The sequence below is a fragment of the Triturus cristatus genome, chromosome 5_2, assembly GCF_964204655.1.
Source record: "Triturus cristatus chromosome 5_2, aTriCri1.1, whole genome shotgun sequence".
Classification (NCBI taxonomy): Eukaryota; Metazoa; Chordata; class Amphibia; order Caudata; family Salamandridae; genus Triturus; species Triturus cristatus.
The window spans coordinates 890863824-890891116 of record NC_140588.1 but is presented as its reverse complement, the minus strand read 5'-3'; the positions used below and the strand labels follow the sequence as shown (position 1 = coordinate 890891116).

Sequence of the window (27293 nt, the reverse complement as noted above, 5' to 3'; positions counted from 1 at the left end):
ACACCAGGTGCAAACAGAGGTTACAAATGGCATACTAGGGGGTCAGTGAATGCTAATGAACTTCGGCATTAAGCCAGGGTGTTGGAAAGCCACTGTCCAGACCAGAACCACACTACGAGGCTCAGGCAGGCTGGTATGACACAAGATGACTTTGCGCCTAATCCTATCCACAAGTAAATATTTACCTTGCCCGCCACTAAGAATTAAAAAGACGTAGTCACCAAGATAACTCCCACCAGTTGGTTGCTAGTGATAGCCCTGAGTGAAACCGAAAGGCCAGTCTGCTGGCTGCGGAGCGTGTGTTCATTGGAGCACACGAGGTAAGACACCAAACTGTTTTAAACTTATTGGGCCCTGCCACCCCTCTTGCGGTAAAAGGGGTGGCAGGGCCCAATAAGTTTAAAACAGTTTGGTGCAACATTTTGCGGCCTGGCAGGAGGATTCACTCGGGTGCACAGGACAGCAGGCCTCACCAGGCCGCAGCGCAGGGCCCAGGGGGATTCGCCGACTGGCGTCGGGCCGACAACCATTCCAATCCAATCGACAGCTGTTTAATCAAATGTTTTCTGATTCAATCGATTAAGATTCAGAATTGGAAAACAATTGATTAAACAACTACAGTGAAAGTAAACTGAGCCTGAGGGTCCGGACTCCGGTCCAGACCACCCACACCCAGCCAGCCGAGCGGCGGACTCTCACTCCTCCCTCAGGCTCCGCAGTTGCTATAACTTATTTTCTGTAATAATTATAGTAAATCTAACCTAGGCAAGTTGTTGGATTTGTTCTATCAGTTGAAGTCTTTGAAATATTATTTTAGCTCACTCCTATCAATAGTTATACTTTATTAAAGTTTTCCCATGGTAGCCTATGACGCCAACGTGCTATGCGTAAAAACAAAATTGCCAGTTTTTCCCTCACCGGGGCATACACATTATCGTTTATAATGTCCATAGTTATAGTTACAAGGCACCCTGCCCCAAGGGCACCTAGTGTAGACCTTAGGGGTGACTTATTTGGAAGAATAAGGTAGTTTAAAACTTTGTAAGTACCTTAAATTTCAACGTTGAATGTGCATATAATTTACATTTAAAAGCAGCCTGCAAAGCACGGCTGCTTTTAAAATGACAGCAGGCAACACAGAAGGTACGTTAAACCTACACACCCTATCATATACTATACAGGTAGTTTTTCATACCAATTGTAATTACACCTAGTTACCATATACCTTTCACACAGAGCACTTGCCCTGGGTCAGGTTAGCAGAGCCCAGGGCACAATCAGAGTCAGTTACCACCAGTATCAATAAAATAAATGGGGGTAATGAGGGCAAACAGGGTGAATTTCTCACACTGCCCTCACCACCCCCCGAATGAAAGGTGATCGGTAACTAACCTATACCCCAGTAGTCCTTATCAGCTAAGTGGAAAATCCTAGAAAGCGCATCTGCATTGGCATGGTCAGTCCTAGGTCTATGTTCCCCCATGCCCCCCGTCTGCATAAGCCATCTGAGCGGTCTGTGGTCAGTTTCAACATGAAAGTGAGTATCAAACAGATATGACCTTAACTTCTTCAGGGACCAGACCCTAGCAATGGCTTCCCCCTCAATGGCACTCCATCTCCGTTCTTTGGGGAGACGTTACCTGCTATGAAGGCAACTGGATGATCTAGGCCTTCCTCACTTACTTGTGCAACACTGCCCCAATCCCTTGTTCCGAAGCAGCAGTCCAAACCACAATTTATTTTGTGTAGTCAGGAGCAAATAGCACTGGAGCCAAACACATTTCTTCTTTCAGAGTTTCAAAGGCCTTCTGACACTCTGAGGTCCAAATGACTTCCTTGGGCTGGCCTTTAAAAGTGAGTTCTGTCGGGAGTAACAATGGTCCAAGAGTTCTGAACAAATCTTCTATAGTGCCCAGTCAAACCAAGGAATGCCCTGACCCATGTCTGGGTTGTAAGAGCTACCTGATCCAAAATGGTTTTACATTTTGGGCTGGAGAGGTTGTACATGGCCTCTACCTACAAAGTGGTCCAGGTACACCACTGAACTCTGTCCTATCTAGCACTTACTGGCCTTGATAATCAAACCCACCTGCTGCGGGGCCTGAAGCACTCCCTTCAGGTAGTCCAGGTGCTCCTCCCAGGTGGAAATTTACACAACTATATCATTGAGCTGAGCTGTTCTGTACTGCACTGTACTGCTCCAACCCATACAGAACCCTGTTCACCAACCTTTGCAGTTGCATTGTTTAAGCCAAAGAGCATTACTTAAAACTGTTAAAATTCCTCTGGCGTGAGGAATGCTGACCACCCCTTTGCTCCTCCCTGCCATGCACCAAGAGGATTGAACTCTGAATAACTGCACCTGCATACTTTGGAACTACAGCCCTAAAGGACTTTGCCTGTCTTATAGGATAATGAGTGGACGCCGTGACCCGCAACAGGTAGAAAAGTGATGGAAGGGCTACCTGCAACATCACTAAAAAGGACAACTCTAGCTGACAATCTTTACTTGGATTTCACTAGGCTTGATCAGGTGCACTGTAGGAGTTGTAGTCCCAGACCCCAGTGGCTAACCAGAGCTACTGATCCCTTGGCTGGAGCTGGAGTCCACTTTCCTACATCAAGAAACACTTCTGGAAGTAAGTGCAAAAGTGTTACATCATGAGTAGCCTGAACTCTTGACTTTGTCCTGGTCTGGTGTGACCCTATTTAACCGTTTGAGCGCCATTTGCTTCTAAGCGCTAGTTTTACTTTTACTCTTTAAAAATTAATATCTCAGGTTGCCTACATTGGATTGCTGTCATATTGGTGTTTTAAATTCTTTACACACTTGTCTCCTAAGTTAAGCCTCCCTGCCTTCTCGCAGTCAGCGACCAAGGGTCGAGTAGGAGAATAATTTATTGAGACTTTGTCTGGACCTTATATTGTGACTTCAGCCTTATTACTAGGATAGGTACCTCCCTACACCTATTAATAAACCGCATTCCAACACCCATCGCTACTGCTCACAATACAGACTCTAATACTGCCTTGATCTCTTTCCTGTTCAGTTCCTGACTACGCCATCTTTGCTTCTCTCATTCCTGAAAAGCTCTCTAAAGTGGTCATTCGCTATACAAATTCCAAAAATTAATAATTAGTGGCTGCCATTCAACTAATAAACACTGCAATGGTGACACGTACTTTGTGTACACACCTGCCAGTGATTACACACTGATTTGAGGACAGAACAGACAACCATTTAATATTGTGCTGTTCCATTAAAAGTAAATTTATTGTGCGAATAGTCGAACAGAAAATTACACACTATGGAAGGATCATCTGAGCTTTTCCAAACCTCTAGTTTTTGTTATTGGTTCAGGCAAATTCCAAGTGCTTTTGTGTATATACATTTTTTTGTAAAAAGTGAAACATATGAATCATTTTCAAAGTAAACATTAAAACCCCACCGGTAGTTTACTTACTTAGTAGGGAAATGACAAGACTTATTTTTCCAAAATCTTCAAAATATTGCCAGGATTGAATTTAGGGAGCCAAGGAATACAGAGTGATAAAGTTCTAAGTTCACACTCTCAGGTAAAAAGCCAAATACAACAAACTAGATCTCCTGTATCATTTCCTTTTTTTTAACTCATACAAAGGTCTTTCTGAACTTTCTTGTTATGGCGTATATTCAGTACTGAGCATGTGGGTCATACTCTTCAGTCCCTTAATATTAACGAGAGTGGACTAACAATCCCTTATGAGATTGGCTGCCAAACGAGATTAAATGGCCTGAAACCGAGTGTTAAAAATCGATGGCTAATGTCAAACTTCCTCTGTGGGTGTTTGGACAGAGTTATCCTAGACATAGTGGGAGATGACAAGACCTGTTCCTTCTACTGCATACCATATATTGCACTTGGAATGCAGATGAACATAGCAATAACAGACCCTACTAAATAATAATAAGTTTTGTGTATTAGTAAGATGTGCCAAGCAGCACCCATAGTATGCATTTATGTATGTTTGTATCTGAATTTGTACAGTGCAAATGTAATTGCAAATGCAATGGAGTGCTGTTCAGTAAAGGGAGCTACACAATATAAGAAACAGGGCCGGGGAGAATCAATGTTGAAAGACATTGCAGAGGAGTTATGGGTGCTGGTGGGATGGGTGCAATGGTATATAGAAGTAGAAGAGTAATTATTGTTGGGTTTAAGGCAAACACCAGGGGTAGTGGATGGAGGAATCTGCAGTACAACCGAGAGGGAGACAGTTAGGCAGTCAACACAAAAAGGGAGGGGGCACAGATTGGAAAATAAAGATACGAGAAAAAATGTTATCATGTAACGCACTGGGGCAGTAGATGTACTTGGCAGTGTGAGAGTGAGAAAGGCTGAAGGGGAGGAAGATGAAGGAGGGGTGAGTGATGTACAAGCCAAGGGATGTCACAGATTGATAGGAGTATGGAGAAGGTGAAGTAGGGCTGGGGTTTTGGGAAAGGGTATAGAGCACCCTTCAAATAGGTTCAGTGACCAAGAAAGTACATAGTGACAAAATGTTTATTGATGAGATTCTCAGCCAAAAGGAAACATTGAGCAAGCTCATGGAGTGAGTCTGCCATTCCAACAGTAATTACAATCATACCAGTGCACAGTAAAATAAACCTGTGACTAAACACCATGAATAAAGAAACATAACAGATAAGCAGTGGTCAACTCACAGGAAGAAAGCATGCACAAGGCTTCCGGCAACTATGATACAACAATAGATGGAACAAAAGATAGTAATCGACTTCACCACATTTCTTACTATCAAGGTATGGGCCTCTCAACAGCCTTTGACATAGTCAATCATCTCACTGTCACCCACACGTGAAGTCTTGAATGAGATTCACTTGTAATGTCCTTCACTGATTCTCCTCGATACCAGTTAAGTCACATGGGCCCCTCCAAGTCCAAAAGATCCCTATCACATGTAGAATACCCTGAGATTTACATCTCCTCCTCCATCATCTTTAGACTCTACATTGAGCCCCTTCCAACTCTACTCTCTGATAACAGCATAAAAATTAAACAATACGCTGACAACGCACAACTCTATTTGAAAGTCTCCTCCACTTCAGACACCTAATACCTCAAACACTGCCTGCATTTCATCCATACCTGGATGACCAGCACCTTTCTGAATCGCAACCCCCAGCCAAAGAGAATTCCTACTATTGAGCAAGCAACAACTAGCCAAGATCTAGCTCGGTGATATGAACTTAGACGAATTTGAACCCCAACTTTCACCTAATGCTAAGTCTCTCAAAATGAACCTGGACACTGAACTCATCCTCAAGGAACACATTTTGAAGAAACCAAGATATTCTGGTACCAGCTATCTCTGCTGAAGAAAGAGAAAACATTACTCTAAGAATGCAACTTCGGAAATGCCATTTGACCCCTCATACTCTTACATCTGCATGGAACAATCTCCTACTCCATGGCCTCTTAGACACTGCACCACAATCCCACCCACCCTTAATGACATCCTGCATACTGTAGCATGTTTCATCAAGGGCCTGAAGAACGCTGACCACATCCGTTCCACCCCGGTGGAAATCCACTGTCTCCCCTTGCCAACCGGCACCATCTTCAAATCCAGCTGCATCTTCTACACCCGAACGTCAAACCTGCTTAGCTGACTGACAAGCTCACCACTACAGGTGGCTCTCAGCACACCTATTGCCAAAGCACTGACAAACTGGAGATGAAAAAGTGCAAAAAAGTAAAAAGAAGGAACAAGGCCTCCTTTTATGCACCAAGGTCCTCAAAGAACATTGCTTCATCCATCACGACTGCCCCAACCCTGCTCCAATTTAGCAAATACTTTAAGACCTCTTTAAAGATAGTCCACCTCCACTCTCAGAACCCAGTTTCCACCTCAATTACTGAATGTATCCTTGTGTTTGATCCTGAACAGTACTCAAATACCACATATATACATACATACATACATCATCACAAAGAAATGAGAAGTTTGACTCTATCATACCAGTGTAAGACTTACAATGCTGCACATTCCAAGAACAATGAGTTTTACAACATCAATTAAGGACACATCAGGTCGATATCGCATCACGACCAATGCACTTGGTATTCACAAAGTCCCATGCACACATGGCCCTTCCACAGTAGGTAATGAAGGCAAACAGACAGCGAAACGCAATAAATTGCCCTAATGGTAATTTGATGAGCTAACAAGTTCAACTGTGATAGTGAAGCTTATCCAACCCGGGATACTTGTACTAGGGAGAACAAGCCTTTTCTTTCTTTATGATTTGAGAATATGATAGTACTGATGACCATTCTCTTTATTCCATTTTAGAAGCGACACATTTACTAGAACCTCTCATATAACACGACCTGACACATTAAGTAGATTGACCTATAATGGAGGATCCCATGTATACACCAGTAGATCTGACCTCACTCCTGTCTCCAGTGTGATGCACAAATGAGGCTATGGTTAGTCATTTCAATGTTTAAGCTTCATTAGGAGATATTTGTTTCTTTTTTTAACTCCCTCTAGTTGTCAATCTGCACACCTACTGATCTAGCAGTCTTTATTGACCATAGTGAGAATTGCATAAAGAAGACCTATATTCCTGCATTTAAAAATAAATACAAACAGGAAAATACGTAGTTTGGTGTCTGTATTTATCTGTAAAAATCAGTAAAAACGGAAAACAGGGAGCTCTAATTAACACATCAGAGAAAGGGGTAGTAATTTACATATATGTCCATGAGGGGTGAGGTAGGCTCTGATGTACCCAAGGATTTTCATCTCTCTGTTTTTAAGGGGAATGTGTTGATACACGAGGGTGATGGTTCCTCAGACATCAAGAGAACTCAGAATCAAGTTGGGCACGAAGGAAAACTTTTAAAAGTTATGAAATGCTTTGCATTATGGTGGCCGTCGCTGAACTCTAAAGGGTAATCATAAAAATGTAGAAATATGCCTATGCATTTCAAGTTACATAAAATGATGTGCGTAGTTAAGAGTGAATGAGTCAGGAAGTCGATAAAAGTGCAGTCTCTTTCTAAACACAAATTAACTCCATAACTGGTTACAGCCTATGAAAATGTCCCATGTCCTTTGCCCATAAAAGTGAGAGCAATGGAATACTGTAAATTAATACTGAAATAGCACTTCTCGCAAAACTCTCTAATAATTATTCCTCTTTTCACTACAGTTAAATATGAACGGATAAAATTTCTGGTGATTGCTTTGAAGAATTCTGTTGAAGTTTACGCGTGGGCTCCAAAACCTTATCACAAATTCATGGCTTTTAAGGTAAGGCACCAATTATGGGTTTGCTATAAACTGTGTTGTATGCACATAGATTGAGAGTTACTGCACATAAGCGTTCATTTTTAGTTGCTGGATAGATCATGGAGTACCAATATTATTTCGCTGCATCATCCTTCTGGGGGACTTCAGGCACCTGTGATAGCTAATTTACATCACTTGCCTTATGAACATTTAACGTGTCACATTCGATTACGCAACGAAATCTGTCACCTCAACGCCTAAGACCCAAGCCATCAAAGAGTAGTCCTGATAAATACACTCAAGGAAAGTAGAAAATTACTGGGAGGTTCAGATTAATTTAGTTTTTAATTGAAATGCGTGGTAGGCCAGACTACCTTAGACAGGGATTACCCGGGGAAAGCCTGATCCTTAAACTTGTTGCGCCCCTAAAATTAACTCAGATGCCCAAACACAAGGATCCCGATTCACAGAATCAGTACGTTTGGAGAGGTGAGCCTAAACATAGAGCTTAGCATCATGGAACTCTTGTCAGTATTATTGGATTTTCACAGTGCTGGGTCAGAAAAATGGGCTTTTCCAAGAGAAGAGTACTAGAGTGGCTGGTGGAACCCAATGCAGTTTTACCCCACTGACACATGAAACCATACTCCACAAAAAAAGTTGATGGATGTAAAATAGGTGCTAACCTTCCCTAAATATTTCTATTTTTGCTCAAGGGTTGAAAGGGAAGACATTCTGCTTAAGTAAACAATATATTTCTTTGTGGCGATGGAAAGAAAAATCAGTGGAGTGTGCTAGTGCCCATTTCTGTAGCTTTGACTCTTACAAGCTGTACCCACTTACAATCTGCAGGAGAGCTGAGGACAAGTAATACACATGGACATTTTGATAGGAGTAGATTTCTATGTGTAGCCTTGGGTTTGTTATGGTTTACAAGGTAGAAATATCGGTTATAGAGCGTTCATGTACATTACATATGCCAAAAGAGCAGAACGTTCACGAGGTTTCCGTACAAAAAGCACATTCAATGAGGTGGTTCGTTCCCCTGGGGTCTCATTTGGAGTCGCTGTTGGGATCGAGGTATCTGTTGGCGTGAAATGCGCCTTCCATCACCTTTTCAGTAGTGAACATATGCAACTATTAATGCAGTTTCACAAACAGTTTTGCTAATAAAGTGCACCATGTTAATTAAACAGTCAACTTAAACTGCCCTTCCCATTACTAAACAATCTAGAGTATTACCGGATAGTGCCCGGTGGTTGTGTGGTTCCTTGTTCCTGCAATTGGGTCTCCGCGGTATCGACATCTGAGTTTGTGACAGGTATGCACTGATGGTTTATCTGACAGAGTCTGGTTCGGTCGGTGAAGGCTGCTAGGATCTCGTTCCAGCATTCTGCGATGGGGTGTCGCCTAAGCCCTTGTTTCTCCTACCGCACCAGTGTGTAGTGTTCACTAGTGACCCACTTATATATGTCCCGGTTCCATTGCTCCATGACAGGGGCTTCCGTTCAGTGGCCTTCCAGTGCATGGTGATGCACTATAGTCTTGGGTTCATTGTTAATCTCAAAAATGTTACAACTCTCTTCAAACCCATAGAAGTAATGCAAGAATAGGAGATTTCTGACTTTCTGTCTTTTTTTGTGAATTAATATATTTCATATCTGCGTGCACATGTCTACTAATAGCACCCAGTACTGGAACGCCATAATTGTCTGTCCTAGAAGAAGTGTCTTAGATGCATTAGGCATACTAATAAACTGTACAGGCGGTTTAAACTTTCTTCACTCATCCATTAAACTGGCAGAGTGATGCCTCTTCAGTAGAGTTACCTTTCTCTCTTGAGTCCAAAACATAAAATGCAGTTAGTATCAAACAGAACAATATGACCGGGAGCTGGCTAGAAGAAGTGGCCATGGGTTAAAAACCAGAAAGGCTCATTACAGTACATAGAATGATGAGACAATATTGATTTGGGTCGATTTACAAAGGCATTTTGGGGATGTTAAAGTTGTACTCCTGTAGTACTGTTACATGTCTTTGTGAATTGGCAGCAAAACAACTAAAATAAGAATTTCCATATACAGTTAGTACAAATGGAAAGGATTGTGCCGTCTATGAACCTTCACTAATTGGGATGTGTAAGTTACAGAGTCCATTCACAAGGCATGTAAGAGCTTGTAAAAGAGCAGACTTCCTGTGGTCATCAATGCTTTTGTGGATCGGCCCCAGTGTTTAACAATATACAATAATATTGCTTCTGAATGCATGACTCGTCCAGCTGTTAACTTGGCTTCAGAGAAGCTAGTTTAACTTACTAATCCAGCTCCCACAATGCACTGATCATTTAGTAAGATGGGATATTACTTATGACCATGGGAATTGAATTTTAGACCTCTGTGCTTTCAGAAGCATTGCGTCTATGTTGAAACAGATGACTGTGCATAGGACATTTCACTGTGAGCTTTGCATTTCCATCTTCATCTTACATTTCTTTCTTATGCTGAGTCCATCTAGTGTACTGACTGGTTGGCAGCAGGATCTGGAACACTGAAATGTTTGGAGCTCCAGTGAAAATGACAACACAACAGTGTTCTGATCTCCGGCCAATGAGCTGCCATACAGGGGAGAGAGAGGGGCATAGTCTTTAGTTATGGGAAATGAGAGCAGGCACGTACCTCCTGGTCCTTGCAGCTTATGCTTCCACTGTTGTGTGGTGACAGTGGGAGCTGTGAGAGTAGTGCAAGGAGGCCTCTCCAGCCCCGGACTCGTCATCTGTCTTGTGTATTTACAGGTGCAAAGCGTATGGCGAATGCATGAACAAGCATGTGGGTCATCAGGGCTTTGCCTTCTCTTCTTCTGTGGCTGACACTGTTGCTGAATAATGGGTGCTGCTTTGCCCAGGCATAGATGGCCCCAGCAGGAACTGCCTTTTATTAGCATAATCGGCTGCAGGGGGCAGGGTGGAGTGATGTAAACGTGTGGGGGTAGGGTGTTTCCATCTCCTGGGTCTTCCAAGAGATGTTTTACCAGGACATTCTGGCCACACACAGAGTAATAAGCATACCTGCATTGTATAACACTGGCTCTTAAACTCCCATTCCCTAGTTACTGCCACTCCTTTTAGCAGCCCACATAGCCTCCTCTGGCAGACTGTAGGTAGACAAGTACTGGTGCCATGCCATATTCTCACAATACCCAGGTGAGGTAAATTTACCTATAATGAATCTAGATCAAAACATCTCAGTAGTTATTCTAAAAATCAGCCACGGCTCCAGCTCTTGTGCATCAACACTGGACAACTCCGATTTTTAGCATTGCTGAATCATAACAAGTTGCTTTTAAATCCTATATTGCCTCCACAATAGTTGCATACTCTTAAAGAAATGGCAGACCATCTGATACTAGAGCTCCTAAAATTGCAACTTCACATTCACTTTTAAAATAGATGTAGTAACTAGACTTTTCTTAACTTCCTCTTCGCAGTCGTTTACATCCCTTCATCATAAACCACTGTCCGTTGACCTGACTGTTGAAAACGGGCAACGGCTGAAGATCATCTATGGCTCCGCGGTGGGATTCCATGCTATTGACGTTGATTCTGGAACTGTCTATGACCTCTATCTCCCAACTCATGTAAGAATTTGTTTTATGCATTGACTATTGTCATGTTTCCTTTAAAAAGTTTGGGGATTTCTTAACAAGCCTTTCTCTAAAGTGTAGATGTGTTTATCTCTTTAATAATTTTAGTTTCAGTCTTTCAATGCTACCTAACTGAAATATTGTATTGCACTATTTTGGCTCTAGTTGTGAGCATATTTAATGCATATGTCCTAGGAAATTCACAGGTTACCTGTTCACAACAGTATTTTTTTTCAGGCAATGGCAATTTTCCACAAGAGTAATTGTCTATACACTAGAAAGTTTATGGTAAAAAAAGAAACTAATCTGGAATAGCCACACATGCATTTGCCATAAGACCAAAAATTCCAGTTCCAGTTTCCAAGAACTCACACAACAATATTTGGGTCCAGAGTTTTTTCCATTGCAGCCGCTGAACCCTAGAATGCTTTTCCGCTTGCCCACCTAAGTCAATCATCTCTGTCCCTTTTTAGAAAGTATTTTAAAACATACATATGTTTGCTCAGCCAGTAATATGCAAGCAGTACACAGATAATATTGTTGCAGTTTAGCTCAAGAAACATCTGGTGTACACTGCATTCTACAAATACCCTACGCCTAACCGTGATTCTTTTTTACCCTTAAATGTATGCTGGAACTGGTTAGGAGATGGATGGTACCAGCAGGATTGATAAATCTCACCTAAAGAAGTTGGCAAGATTTTAGCGACTAGCAAGTTATCCATGTTAGATGTAACTCTTGGGGATCTTTCAGAAGAAGATAACTTTAGTAGTCATAGCATACAGAAATAATTTTTGCAATGTTACTATTTTATTAAATGTAAATGTGTAAATTGATAAATGTAAATTGATACTTGTATAGCACACTACTCACCCGCAAGGGTCTCAAGGCGCTTGTACGAATACCGCTGTGGAACCCATCCTGGCTTTCCCTGTGAGGCGTCCACTCCTGGGCACCCCCAAGGTGGAGGCCAGGCATCCTTAGCGTTGTGGGGGCCGTTGTGGAGATTAAGCAAGCTATTGCCCAGAGTTGCAGAGTGGGATTCCATGATTGGAATAGGCACCGTGGCGAGAATTATCAGGTCCGTGGAATTTTTGAGCCCAAGACCCGCCGAGGCGGGGAATTGAACCCTGGTCCCGGGCTAGACCTCTGCATCAGGGTCTGCCACTCTAATCATTGAGCCACACTTCTCCACGATTCATAAAATCGCAAAGGCTTTTTATTGAAAGGTATGAAATTTCACACATTTCTATGTGTCAATCGAAGAGTGTGGCAACTAACTTCACGCTGGTGAAAAATGAACTAGTGTACAGATGATAATGATATGCAAATGCACCATTACCTTTATTTTCGTTTTTGCCTCTATGAAGAATATTTTTACTTCAAGGGGAGTGGCTTCCGCTTGACCATTTGAAAATATTGGGTTTTAGGGAATTATTGAACCTAATTTGCACACTCATTTTAGAGCATGGTGGGCAACTTTGGTATAAAAGACATGAAGAAGGTTGGATGAGTACCACAGAGTTACAGAAGGATGTCTTCTTTGTCCTGCCCCCAACCTATTCCATCTCCTAACTCATAACTCTAAAGCTGTGACTGTGAAAAATCTGCCGGTTTTGCATGGTTTTGAGTTACACCAGCAGGTTTGGGCATCAGGAGTTCCTATTTGTACTTGCCAATGACAGTTTGTGTATGCCTAATGAAACTTTGGTGTATCATGCAACAATGTCACAACAGGTAATATTTCTAAATGATTAGATAGGATGCAAAAACCAATTGCAACAGGACAGAAACAATCAAAGTTATTTTAGAAAATGAAGCGGTTTATATTAGGAACTACAGATATAAATTGTAAATGTAATATCAGCACTATTACATTATATGTAAGTGCAATCCAACCTTTCATGTGCAGATAAGTGCTCATGCAGGGAGTGAACAGTGCAAGTGAACACATGACAAAGTGCAAGGAACAGCGAAAATGGCACAACAAAATTTGTTTAGAAAATGGTTACAAAACATGGACAATGAGGATACACTTAATGCATGCCTTCTGGCATTGGAATATGCTCCACCGAGAATTTTCCTACACAGAACGGCTCGATTTGGCCCAGACTCACCCTGGACCTACATGCCAAAGCATTTCATTGGTGGACCATTTCTTTTGATCGGTTACCTCCTTGCTTCTGACCGATTTCTTGTCTAATTTGCAAGAGCTTACACAACAGTTCGGATTCCATTTATTGGCCCTCAAATTTTGGGTTTCTCTACAGAGTGTCTGTTTTTGATTGAAAGCCTACATTCAACCTGTCCTTACCTGACTTATTATAACTCCCTGAGATTATCCTGCTGTGCACACTGATTATTGGGTGCATTTCATGACCACCGTCCTGTCCTTCATATGCGAGTTGTCTTTAGTGGCACCTTTTAAGTAACTGCAAATGTAGTCACATTTGGTGGCACTTCTTAAGAAATCGCAGATCACAACACAATGGCATAAACACAACACAATGACATAACCCACATCAAAATAACAACACAGCAACAATATAACAGGGCACAGTACAACACAACAATCAAAACAGAATGCAATGCAATAGATAAAACAGTTGGCGCACCACCTTTTCCCCGCTGGTGCGCGTTCAGTAGCCCCGCCCCTGCGTTCACACCGGCTGGCGTGAACGCGTAAGGAATAAAATTAAGAAAGCGGAGCTGCGACGGCAGTCCACGCTACGCATTATAAGCGTGTGGGTGTGCATTATTTACCGCGCACCTCCAGGCACTCCGCGGCACGTAGCAGGAGGGTAGACCCCCCCCCCCCATGTAACACTGGAGATGAGGGCGGGATGCCCAAGCATATTGGAAAAAATAACCGGACAAGGAAAATTAGCAGCAGGTCACTGCTCTGAACGCTCACTTTGACCCCCAAATGAACCCGGATTTCGAACACTTTAAGCTGAGGCAAGCAAAGCAAAGGGAAGGCGAATCCGTCGACGCTTTTTACGCACAACTAAGGGAGCTGGCTGCAACGCATCTCGTGGGCGATCGAGCAGCCGAAGAAATCAGAGCCCAGCTGATCCTAGGGATACACAGTAAGACCCTACGCGGCCTCGTCTTAAGGCAACCAAACATACTAATGAACAACATCCTGGTGCTAGCACGGTCCCATGACTTGTCGGTGGCACGGGCAGAAGAGATGGACGTAGCTTTGATGAGAGGGCCAGAGAAGAGCGCCACGATAAAGACAGAAAAGGTGGATGTAGTCAGGACAAAAGACAGGTCCTACAGACAGCGAGAGCGTCAGCCACAGACCCCGAAGATTCACTGTGGTTGATGTGGGTATGAGGAACACACCTTGCCCAGCACAAGGGAAGGCATGCACCAACTGCGGAATTGCAAATCATTTTGCATCCGTGTGCAGGAGGAAGACGCAGCGTACAGAAGGGACCCGACCGAAACCGATGAGACGAATGGTCCGCCAGCTGTCGCAGGTCTCGCTGACATCTCAAACTGGGAACAAGAAGAGAGAACAACCCGCCTACCAAGAGGATGTGTCCACGTCAGAGGACGAAGGAGAAACATATCTAGTCTCATTCACCAAAGCCCAAGAAAACAGAAGGCGAACCCAACCTCGCTGCACAGTCCAAGTTGCTGGGTCGGATGTCAATGCAGTGATCGACACCGGCACCTCGGTAACAGTAATGGGAATTCAGCAGTACAACAAGCTGAGGCCCAAACCAGCACTCAGACCTTCAAAAACCAAAATATTTGCATACGGCAGTGACACGCCGCTACCACTTAAAGGCAAGATGACTGTGCCAGTACAGTCAGGAAGTGTCGAAATCACTATCGATATCCACGTGATCGACCATGAGGTGGACACGCTACTCAGCAGCCACGCAGCCGAAGACCTGGGACTGATAATGATCGCCAGGAAAGTACAACTAGACTAGACAGCAGAACTGCTGAGCCAGGTCAAAGACCTATTCAAGGGGTTAGGTAAGATAAAGGGGGCTCCAATCAAGCTACATATAGACACCTCCGTCCCACCGACAGCGCTGAGACACAGGAGGATCCCATTTCACCTTCAGCCATTGGTAGAGGAGGAGCTACAAAAGCTCAAAGACCAGGGAGTCATCATGGGTGTCGCCCATGGTAATAGCCGAAAAGCCCCGTCAACCAGGAAAGATCAGGCTGTGCATTGATATGCGCCTCCCGAACAAGGCAATTCGGTGCAAACATCACCTAACACCAACCATGGATGACATCGTGGCTGATCTAAATGGCTCCAGGTGGTTCTCAAAACTAGATCTAAATGCTGGATACCACCAACTGACACTTGCCAAAGACAGCCGGTATATAACCACATTCAGCACCCACCTAGGCCTCAGGATGTATAAAAGCCTGAATTTTGGCATTTCATCCGCCGCAGAGATCTTCCAAAACTCAGTGAAAGAAATCCTGGTTGCACTCTCTGGTGTTTTGAACGTGAGTGACGACATCCTTATCCACTCAAAGACGGTCGAAGAGCACTACCAACACGTGAAAGCAACACTGAAGCGACTGTCAGAACACGGAGTCACCTTGCACAAGGAGAAGTGCCTGCTCTTCCAACAGACAATTGATTTATTTGCATACACCTTCAAGCAAGAGGGCATACAAGTTGACCCACGGAAATCTCAAGCAATCACGACCGCTGCCGCACCGCTCACAGTAGCCAAGGTCTGTAGCTTCTTGGGAATGGCCACGTACTGCGGCCGCTTCATCCCTGACCTGGCCACCCTTATGGAGCCCCTCAGGAGCCTCACCCGAGCTGACGCCATGTGGAGATGGGGTCAGGCTGAAGAGACAGCATTCCAAGCAGTCAAAAAAGCGCTCCTCGACCACACCACACTGGTGTACTTTGACCCCGCCAAGAGGACTGAGATACTTGTAGATGCCAGCCCTGTGGGCCTAGGGGCAGTCCTCACACAAGAACAAGAACCAGGGAAATGGGCTGCCCTAGCCTACGCCAGAAAAGCACTCAGAACAATGGAGAAGCGATACTCGCAGATTGAACGGGAAGCCCTGGCGATCTGATGGGGATGCAGACACTTACACTTATACATCTGCGGACACCACTTTACCGTTGTCACAGACCATCAACCCCTGGTGCCGCTTTTCAAAGGGTCGGTGCCCCACCCTCCCCCACGCATCGAGAGGTGGGCTATCGGGCTCCAGCAATACGACATGGAGGTGGTCTACCGGCCTGGTGCCAAGAACCCGGCTGACTTCCTATCAAGGCACCCAGACATGACCAAAGAAGAGAAGGAAGAACAGAACAGCGATGACACAGAAGCACACCTGGACATGCTAGCAGCCCTGACATGCACTCGGGCGCTGACACTGGTGAAAATAACCACTGCGGCCAATGATGACCCGGTGATGACCTCCGTCCAGGACACCGTCCAAGGAGGGCTATGGAGACGATTCCTTCAATCAGCGAACACGTGGTCTAGCCCAGAAAAGGAAAGCCTGGTGCACATGTGGCGAGTAAGGAACGAACTGATCCTCACCCAAGGGGGACTCCTCCTCTGAGGGACTCGGATCGTCATCCCAGCGTCCCTGCAACTATGGGCCACACAACTGGCCCATGGAGGTCACCAGGGGACAGAACGGATGAAAGCCCGCATGAGAGAGAAGGTCTGGTTTCCAAAAATGGATGCCTGGATCGAAGAACTAGTCCGCAAGTGCTCGTCATGCCAAATCACAAGCGGACCCGAGAGACCAGCACCCGTCCACACAGAAGAGCATGGACAGAGCCCCTGGGAGAAGGTGAGTGTGGATTTCAGGAGTTTCCCTGATGGGCGAGTCACGTTAGCCCTCATTGACAGTTACTCCAAATACCCAATAGTAGAGGTAGTGACCTCAACAGCTTTTCTGCATGTCGTCCCCGCTTTGATGAAGATATTTGGAATGTTCGGATGTCCAACGGAACTCCGCAGCGTCAACGGACCCCCATTCCAAGGACACAAATTTTGGAATTCATGCACCACCACGGCATCCAACACTAGCGCCTCACCCCTCAATGGCCACAAGCAAACGGGGAGATTGAACGGTTCATGCGGACGATACACAAATCGATTTGCATCGCAGTGGCAGAACAGAATGACCCCGAGCAAGAACTCCGGAGGTTCCTACGGGGATACCGGAGCATGCCACACTGTTCCAACGTGCCAGGCTCCATGGGCGCTCATGTTCTCCGGCCCACGCCGGGATGGTATTCCTGTTGCCCCCTCCATATGACGAAGGAGGAGCATTCAGAAGGAGAGAAAACCGCAACAACCAAGCCAGTCGAGCCCGGAGAGCGGCCGTCCACCCACTCCAGCCAGGGGACAAGGTCATCCTGAGGGACAGAAGACCAGGAGGCAAATTCCTCACACGCTACGAACAAGGACACTGGACAGTGGTCGGCCGGCATGGAACAATGGTGACGGTCGAGAAAGCTGGAGAAAGGGTGACCTGCAACATCTCTTGGTTCAAGCAAATAGACCCAACTGTCCCCCTCCCCACCATCGAGAACAACACGGAGTAGACGGAAGAGCGTCCGGACAGTCCCCCAAGAGCTGATGATCGACAGTCTGACGAACCTCCCGTGCCGGAGAGCCCAAGAGTCATCGAGGCCAACCGAGAAGAGGCACCTGCCCCTGGGACACAGGCCCCCTCATCCCTGATTAGCAGAGGGCCCACCAGGTATGCGCTGAGAGCAAACCCGCCGCCGAGTACCCGCCTAAAAGACTGTGCCTGTTAAGTAAGTGAACAATAAGACTTTTCATACCTCTGTCGAAGACTGAGTTGAAATGGGATGTAACAGTTGACGCACCAGCTTATCCCCGCTGGTGCGCGTTCAGTAGCCCCACCCCTGCATTCACGCCGGCTGGCGTGAACGCGTAAGGAATAAAATAAAGAAAGCGGAGCTGCGACGGCAGTCCGCGCTACGCATTATAAGCATGTGGGTGTGCATTATTTACCGCGCGCCTCCAGGCACTGCCGCGGCGCGCAGCGGGAGGGTAGACCCCCCCCATGTAACAATAACCACAATACAACCACAGTAAAATACAACAACACAATGCAATAGAGGCACATCGCCATTACCATCACAGAATGCAATTAAACAAAAAGCAGAAATATTCTGATCATACATTACTACCTCCAGTGACCTACTTTCCTGAGACAGTGCTATAGGATGTTTCCACTAAGGACTGCCTAACTTACCACCAAAGACACATAACAGTGCCAGCCAACAAATTTTGGGATCCAGCCCTAGGTCTTAACAGCTTGTAGTGTGAGAGGACCAGTGCTTTAATGGTTCACCTCCTTCCTCTATTATAGGTTCCACTAAATAGAAATGAATCACTACTTATCCTCAGTGACTAGCATCTCCTGTTGAGACTCACAAGGGCAGGTGCTATCCCTGGCTGAGTTAAAAGGCAATATAGTACCTCTGACAAACATCTTTAACAATTTCAGCATGGTACATTTTATTAGGCCATCGATCTCTAGATTTACGTTGAAGAATCCCATGAATTTTGGCAAGCCATGGACTGTTGAATCACCATCCATAACTGTGCAAATCATAACTGGCTACACCCTAATTCCTTCGAAAGGGAAATCCTGCTTCTTGTGTGCAACGCTTCTACCGTGATTCAAATCGGATACAAGGTGGGACTGATTTCACAGGGGAATAATACATCTCAATCCACCTTATACGACCTTTGTGTCATTCTTTCCTTAGTACCTCTGGCTTACAGGATTGCTTTTATTCCAGCGGTGGAGAAGAATGCAAAATATGACACCCATATTAATCTTGACCTGATAGCCTCAATAACAATATCTCATTTGCAATGATGTTACTAGGCAGGCTTCCAATCGATTGGTAAAATTGATGAACTCATATTTGAGGCCTTGCATAAGCATCCTTTTTATCTTTACAGCCTGATCACACCAAACAAAAAGTCTAACCAACCACCCAAATGAGACTCTCCGTTCAATCACACATGAAAAATAAGTTTTAAAGATGGGCACAATGTGGCTCAGATTCCTCGCTCTAGGACTCTCTCCCTCGTCCTCTTGGCCTTGAATTGACTAAGGAAAGTCTTGGAAATGTGTTTGTGTTCCAATAGCTGACCTTGAAGCAAAACCCTCAGCTATAAAATCTGATCTTTGAACATGCAATGGTCTCACTCGCAGGCCCTGTGGATGTTCCTATTTCAATTTTGAAGCACTTTGAAATGGATTCTTAGCAGTGACAGTGCTATATAAATACAACATGTAAAATTAAATAATATAGCTAGGTGACCTTATCAACCAAGTAACGCTAGTTTAAGCATCATATAAAGTTAAAGGCAAAGTACAGAGGTTTTTTAAGTTTGTGGTACCTAATTCATGTTTGAGAAGTCACTAGGAGCTATCTGCAGCATTTTAGCTCCCACTCCATTTTACACTTACTCTCTGGCGATCTTTTTTCTTCCCTTTTCCTCTGCTTTGCATGTAGCAGTGGATAGTCATTGTTTGGGAAATTCTGTATATATAACTTCTCTGTTGTATAGTACTCTTCTCTTTTCTAATGCCTACCATTGCCTGTCATTAAAGAAAAAAATATTGAATCTATGACCGCTTTAAACGTTATCGATGTTGTACAATGGAAACATGTGGATTCCAAAGGCATTCCTCAAGCTGCCCATTTCCCACGCTGTTTTCTTTTACCAAGCTTGTAATTGAATCGCAGCCCAGGGACCCATCTCAGTTATATCTATTTTAAACAAGCATTTGCAATGCAATCGATCTTGCCTTTGGGACCTTACATGTATTTAGCTATGCAGCACATTAGCCTGGGTGCTGAAACATCTATTGTTCTTTAAACATGGAGGGAAAGTAAGCACCAAACTGCGTGACATGCCAGGTATGGGAACACATGGAGAGAAATATTACCTTTCAGTGGGAAATGGTATAGTCCAAAGCTCTGTTTTTAATATAAAATCAGGGCCTTTGGTGGTCATATCACTGAAATACAAGATTTGAAAAAAATATTATTGTTTACAGGTGCTCGTGTAAGAATATTTCTATGGACTGGAATCTAGAGAATGCTAAAGTGAATATGGTATTTTACTGTCCTTTGCTGGTTATTTTCTATCAAGTAAGTTAAATAGAGGCAGTTTCCAGAAAAATTAATAAAAGGAAAGTCCCTCAACACAAAGCAATTCTGGTATTTTACTGACCTCTACTGGTCGGTTTCTATCAAGACAGTTAAATAGAGGCAGTTGAATAGAAAAAAAAGTCCCTAAGCGGAAGCAGACAAGTCCTAGGGCTGATCTCCAGAGCCCACAAAGTACATACACATATAAGTATATACTAGAGTATATACAAGAGGGCTCGAATGCTCGACCTAAAAAGAAGTACAAGGGCCACAGGCGCATTACTTGTCTGCAGCGCTGCCACCTCCCACAATCACTGGAAAGCAGTGCTTAATTTGAGCCGGTGGTTTCCGTGGCTCCGCACCGGCACTTTATTGTCAACACCCGTGCTTCAGACAGTCTGCCACAAGGTGGTGCTGTCTCAGATGACCACAACAACAGTCAATTATTAATCCAATATACATCAAAAATGACTATCACTTGTCGCCCAAGCCATTCTAATTGCCTTGGGGGCCAGGAATTGTCCGATTTGTCACACTTGTAGGAGTGTGATGGTTAACAGTTGTGTTGTTACGATCACTGGCAGCATGGCAGGGGCAATGTGTGGTGCAAGCTGCAGTGGTCTCCTGGCGAGAACCCTGGTACTTATTTATTTACAAATCAAGCACTGGTGGAAAGGGGGAAAAATTCCGCACTACCAGCTTGGACACTGCTCAGGCCAGCCACTTACACTGCACCTGCAGTTATTGATCACAGCAAATGGTACACCCAGGGGACCCTGCAGCAGTTACACAGAATTAGCAGTATTAGTATTTGTCTTGAGGCCGCGGTGAAAGGTAACATCACTGGGGTTTCAAAGTGACCATATTCATTAGAAACATCCATTATGCATGCAGATAATTCTCAAAGTATCCTGTGAACCGTTTTTGGATTTTAAAATAAAATCCTCACCACTCTATTTTGCCCCAAAATTGAAAGAGCACAATATTTCTCTAAATAAAATTGAAGAATGGAGACAGCACTCACATATCCCATGTCAGGGATGAATGGCACAAAGCACAGCTGTCAGCACAGACTTCTTAAGTTTGTAATATGGTCATGCTCACTACCGGAAATAAGGGAGCCCCGGCATAGGATAATTAAAAATCATCACCAATGATGGTCTGCTTTAAAAAAAAACTGCACCATAATTGGCCATGTGTTATGCTGTTCCAGCCCCTGCACTATCCGACTCATTTTCATTTTATTTTTTATTGCTTGATATTTAAAATCTTGCAATACATAAAAACAATAATTCATAATATAATAAATATGATATAATAAAATCTGGCTTAAGGGTAATAAAAAATATTTATTAATAAGTTCAGCAACATCATTCATACAGTAAGACATTGTTAGAAATGGAGGTCTCTAGTTGGCTAAGGTTTGCACCTTGGTCCAAATAAGGACTCTTCTTCCTAGTTAGGATAAGGGAGTTACACTCCTAAAATAACCCCTGCACACCCCCTTTGTAGCTTGGCACAAGCAGTCAGGCTTATCTTAGAGGCAGTGTGAAAAGCATTTGCACATAACCAACAGTAATACAGCGTAAGCACTACAAAAGGACACCACACCAGTTTAGAAAAATATCCAATATTTTTATATACTTACGACAAGACCAAAAACGATAAAATCCACAATACAGTACTTAAAAATCTTCGGTTATCAAAATATGCTTGAAAAACAGATCCTTAATGTCGATAGCTCCATGCGGGGCTCTCCCGGCGTCGTGAGCAACCAAATCCAAACAGTTCTGGCTGACCGCGGTGTCACGGGCCAGATACAGGGTCGGAAAGAACCGCAAACAGTACCTTTTAGAAATGCAGGGCAACGGCGACCTCTCGTTGAGCTTCGTCGGGGCCCTCTAAGTCACACACGTTGCAGATCGATCTCCTCTCTGTTGGAGTCAGGAGCACTGGCGTCGGGAGGCGTTGGGTGCTGTGGTGCGAAGTGCAGCGGTGCGGCGTGCAGTGCCCTCAGGTCGTGGTGCGAGCAGCGGCTCGGTGGCGACATCAGATGGCATCGTCTGTGAGACCAAGGTCGCAGTGCAAAGCTAATGCAGTGCTTGTCGCCGTGCTGGCAGGGCGTGGTGCAGGAAGCTGTATCGCTGTTGCTGAAGCACTGTTGTCGGCTGACGAACTGGAGTGAGGGCGGTGCATCGTGTAACTTTAGGAGCAGTGCCCTCGAACCTCGGCGCAAGCAGAGGCGTAGATTTCGGCATGGAGTGGCGTTGTCGGGGATACCAAGGTGTTGGCGTAAAGCGGGGCGGTGTGGAGTGCGGTGCCCACAGGTCGTGGTGCGAGCAGTGGCTCGTTGGTGGCGTCAGGAGGCGTTGTCGGTGAGACCAAGGTCACGGTGCAGCATTGCGGTGGTGCCCTCTGCGGTGCCTTCAGGACACGGAGTCGGCAGCGGCGTCATTGACATCGTCGGGTTGCTTCTTCTGTTGCAGCACACAACACGCAGTCCCCAGTGCTGAGGGCAGAAGAGCTTTAAGTCTATGCTGTTCCTGAGACTTCTTGAACAGGGGGCAAGCTCTACCCCAAGCACTTGGAGAAACTCACAAAAGTAGATTGCATAAAGTCCAGTCCAGTCCTTTCACTGCCCAAGACAGAAGCAGCCACTGCAGGCCAACACAGCAAAGCACACAGCAAAGTGGTAGTTCCTCCTCACAGCTTCTCCAGCTCTTCTTCTTGGCAGTCTTTTTGATCCAAAAGAGTTCTAAAGTTCAGGGGTCTGGGCCCCAATATTTATATCCCAAAATCCTTTGATCTCTTAGGCAGAAAGTGTTTGTGCCCAGCCAGAACCAGTTCTGCCCTCTCTGGTGTGACTTCCTGGCAGGAGGTGGAGAAGGCATTGTCAGAGGCAGACCAGGCCCTTTGAGGTGCAAGGAAATCTCCTCCCCCTTCCCCAATTGCAGCCCAAGTCTGTTCAGCCCTTTCCTGACCCACCTAGACTATCTGGAGCCACTCCTGCTCCCCAGCCTTCTGTCACCCAAAACCCAGACAGGCAATCCACATTGCAGCAGAGGCACACGGAATGACTGAGCAAGAAAATACCTACTTTCTAAAAGTGGTATTTTCAAACACAGAATGTAAAAATCACCTTCGCTAAAAAATGCATCTTTAGATTCTGAGTTCAGACATACTTTTCCTACCTACTTCCCGAGGCCAGTTATGTTTATAAGATGTTATAAACAAACTCCCCATTCTGTCCTATGATGAACCGGTAGCCATGGAATAGTAAAAAACGAAATTGGCCAAAATTCACTATCAGGACATGCCACACGCACCAGGGCATGTCCTACCTTTCACATACACTGCACCCAGCCCACAGGGGTATCTTGGGCCTACCTTAAGGGTGGCTGACATGTAAGGAAAGGGAAAGTTAGGGACTGGCAGGTGTGTGCACTGGCCAAGTCGACATGGCAGTTACAAACTGCGTGGAGACTCTGCAATGGCAGGTCTGAGTTACCTTTTCAGGGCTGCTCACGTGGGCGGCACGTAGCATTTGATTTACAGGCCCTGGCACACTCAGTGCACTTTACTAGGCACTTACAAGTAAATCAAGTATCCAATCATGCAAACACCAATCCATAAAACAATTTATCACAGGAGCACTTGCACTTTACCACTTATCAGCAGTGAGAAAAGTGCGCAGAACCACTACACCAGCAAAAACAGGGTCAAACCTGTGAGGTCAAAAAAGCAGAAACTCAGGGGAAACACCCCAAAAGATGCCAAGTCTAACACATGTCCCCTCCAGCTGAAAGTAGGGAGAACTACCCACCCTCCTGGGAGTCCTCTTCACTAAGGAGGAAGAACCTGGACAGACCATCTGCATTGGCGCGTTCTGTGCCAGGACGGTGTTCCACCATAAAGTCCATTCCCTGTAGGGAGATGGACCACCTCAGCAGTTTTGGATTCTCACCCCGCATCAACCATCTGAGGGGCCAGTGGTCTGTCTGAGTCCCAAACAGGTATGGTATCAGCTTCTTCAATGCCCAGACCACAGCGAAAGCTTCCCTTTTTATGGCACTCTACCTCTGTTCCCTGGAGAATAGTCTCCGGCTAAGGAAGACTACAGGCTGGTCTAGGCCCTTATCGTTCAGTTGCGAGAGCACCGCTCCCACTCCATGCTCTGAAGCGTCAGTCTGCATGACGAATTCCTTGGAAAAGTCGGGTGCCTTGAGCACGGGTGCCGTGCACATGGTGGCCTTCAGGGCATCAAAAGCCTTCTGGCAGCTCAGTCCAGATCACCTTCTTGGGCAACTTCCTGGAAGTCAGCTCTGTTAAGGGGGCAACAGTGGTGCCATACCCCTTAATCAAAGTACCCGGTGAGTCTTAAGATGGCCCTCACATCTATCTGGGTCTTGGGGGGCTCCCAAGCCAGAATGGTGTCAATCTTTGGTTGTAGGGGCGCCACCTGGCCGCTTCCTACCTGCTGCCCCAAGTACACCGCCGAACCCTGCCCGATCTGGCACATATTGGCCTTGATTGTGAGGCCTGCCCTCTGCAGCGCCTTCAACACTTCATTGAGGTGCTGCAAGTGTTCTTCCCAGCTGGAACTGAACACTGCGATGTCATCCAGGTAGGCGGCACTGAAATCCTCCATCCCAGCCAACACCTGGTTGACCAACCTCTGGAAGGTGGCAGGGGCATTCTTCAGCCCAAAGGTCATCACCCAGAACTGGTAATGTCCTTCTGGGGTTGAGAATGCTGACTTCTCCTTGGCCCCCTCGGTTAAGGCAATCTACCAGTACCCAGACGTTAAATCAAAAATGCTGAGGAACTGGGCAGCTCCCAACCCATTAATGAGCTCATAAGCTTTGGGGAGGGGGTGTGCGTCAGTCCTGGTGACGGCATTGAGCTCACGGTAGTCCACACAAAACTGCAGTTCTGGAGAGGCACCGGGTGCACCAGCCTTTGGGACCAAGACCACTGGGATGGCCCATGGACTGTTGGAAGGCTCGATCACCCCTAACGCCAACATCTTAGAGACCTCCTCTTTAATGCTGGCCTTGACCCGGTCAGTCAACCTGTAAATGTTGTGCTTCACAGGAGGTCTGTCACCGGTGTCCACGTCATGCGTACACCAGTGAATAACACCTGGGGTCAGGGAGAACAGTGGGGCAAACTGTCCCAACAACCGGTGACAGTCGCTCTGCTGCTCTGGGGTCAGTGTAGGGGAGAGGATCACTTTACCACTGATCAGCAGTGAGAAAAGTGCACAGAACCACTATGCCAGCTAAAACAGAGTCAAAACCGGGAGGTCAGAAAGCAGAAACACAGGGGAAACACACCAAAAGATGCCAAGTCTAACAGACATCTCAACACTTAATAATGCAGACCTCATGATACAAATATAGTTAATATATACATCTTATGTTATCCTATAGTTTAATCTTGTGGGTCTAATTTCTTTCTTATTATTAATAAAAACTTTACAAAAGCTGAATTCAGAGCTATATCATCTGATTGGAGGCATCATATGAATGCTTGTCTACAGGTTCATATTCCACGGGAATTAAAATGTCACTTAAGTAAAGTTCTTCTTTAATCTTTAAATTTTGGGCATATACAGAGTAAATGAATAATGTTCTCCTCTCCTGTTTTACATAAGCGACAAGGTACCAATTCCATTGTTCGAAGGCAAGGCATTACGTGACATAAACCCGGGAGAAGGCCAAAACGGGCTTTTAGACAAATTATTTTTTGCTTTAGGGACCAAGGAGTTTCTAAATATGATTGAACTTTTATTTTTGTATTCCCATTCATTAATGACCATGCATGCGTTCCTTTTACAAATGAGGCTTTATCTTTATACAATGATAGATGCGTTGTAGTTTTATTCATACCGTTTTTTAATGAATCTGTAGTTATTGGCATGTCCAGATCTTGTGCGCGGAATATTCATCTACGGTAAGTATTTCCAAAATTGAGACTTCTGATATATTTGTATTTCCTGCCCTAACAAATTAGACATTTGATTTACAGTGTCCATTTTAATTCATTTCCAGACTTTTAAAAATTGGCCTTTTCATGAAATTAGCTGATTTGTTAGTCAAAATTCTAACCTAATTTGTTCGGGCGATGCATTGTGTTCAAGGTGAAAGAGTCATTTAAATTGTTGGTCACAGCATTATTGATGGTTATAGCATCTTTACCACACATGGCTCCGCTACCATACATTAGCGTAGGTTATAATTTAGCAGATATTACTTTTAGAAGTGGGAGGTAATGCGGTATCCCTAGGGACTTCTGCAAGGTTCTAAATGCTGTCAGTAAGTTGCTAGTTTGCCTTTGTAGATCAGCCTTATGTGCATGAAATGATCCATTATCATCAAATAGTACTCCCAGACATTTATACGATCTTATTTGTTCCAATTGCAAGTTTTGGAGAAACCATTTGTGCTTATACTTTAACCTTAGTTTTTTTGGCAAACTCCATCATTTTTGTCTTGGATTCATTTATAACCATGCCATTTACTTGGGAATACCTTGATATCCTATTTATCAAGCGTTGTAGGCCAACCTTTGTCTGACTTAATAGGATAACATCATCTGCATATAATAGGTTTGATATATAAGTGCCGGCTAATTTTGGTGGATAGGCATTTACCTCATCCATCACTTGTCTGTTAGAAATAGATTAAAAAGCAATGGGCTCAGAACGGACCCTTGCTTTAGGCCCATGGAAGTTGCAATTTTCTTCGAGACACACTATCCGACTCCACTGTGCCAGAGTCTGGAGGTTGCTTCTTTCCAAAGAGCCAATGCCGATGTAGCTCTTGTGATACTTATTATATTAAATAGCATAAGAGCCGCATTGGGATTGGATGGACAAGGCAACACAGTGCCCCAGTAAAGACATACAGTGATGCATTAGCTGGCCCAGCACCTTTGGACCAAGAAGCCTGAAGTGTGCATGTCAGGCTGACCAAGTCCTGAAACTAGTCAGTCTGTCATGTGCACTTTAATTACACAGCACAGAAGCTCTCCATGGCAACTTCCATGCCCCCTCCCTTCCCATTGACATATGACATCAATAAAAGTAAATGCGGCCCAGCCCAGGTACAGCACGAAGCCTCGCCAAAAACGAATGTAAACAACTAACAGAAAATAAAGTACAAATCCAAACTGCTTT

The 27293-nt window shown here is 44.8% G+C and overlaps 1 protein-coding gene across 1 annotated transcript in view; it reads left to right on the top strand.

The window, feature by feature from the left end:
* The window catches only part of NRK (Nik related kinase), a 1057838-nt gene that overhangs the window by 865408 nt on the left and 165137 nt on the right, over positions 1-27293 (top strand). Inside the window, exons 27-28 of the mRNA XM_085608036.1 lie at positions 7223-7323; positions 10786-10935. Coding sequence (XP_085464162.1) covers positions 7223-7323; positions 10786-10935 — 251 coding nt within the window. The remainder of the gene's footprint in view (positions 1-7222; positions 7324-10785; positions 10936-27293) is intronic.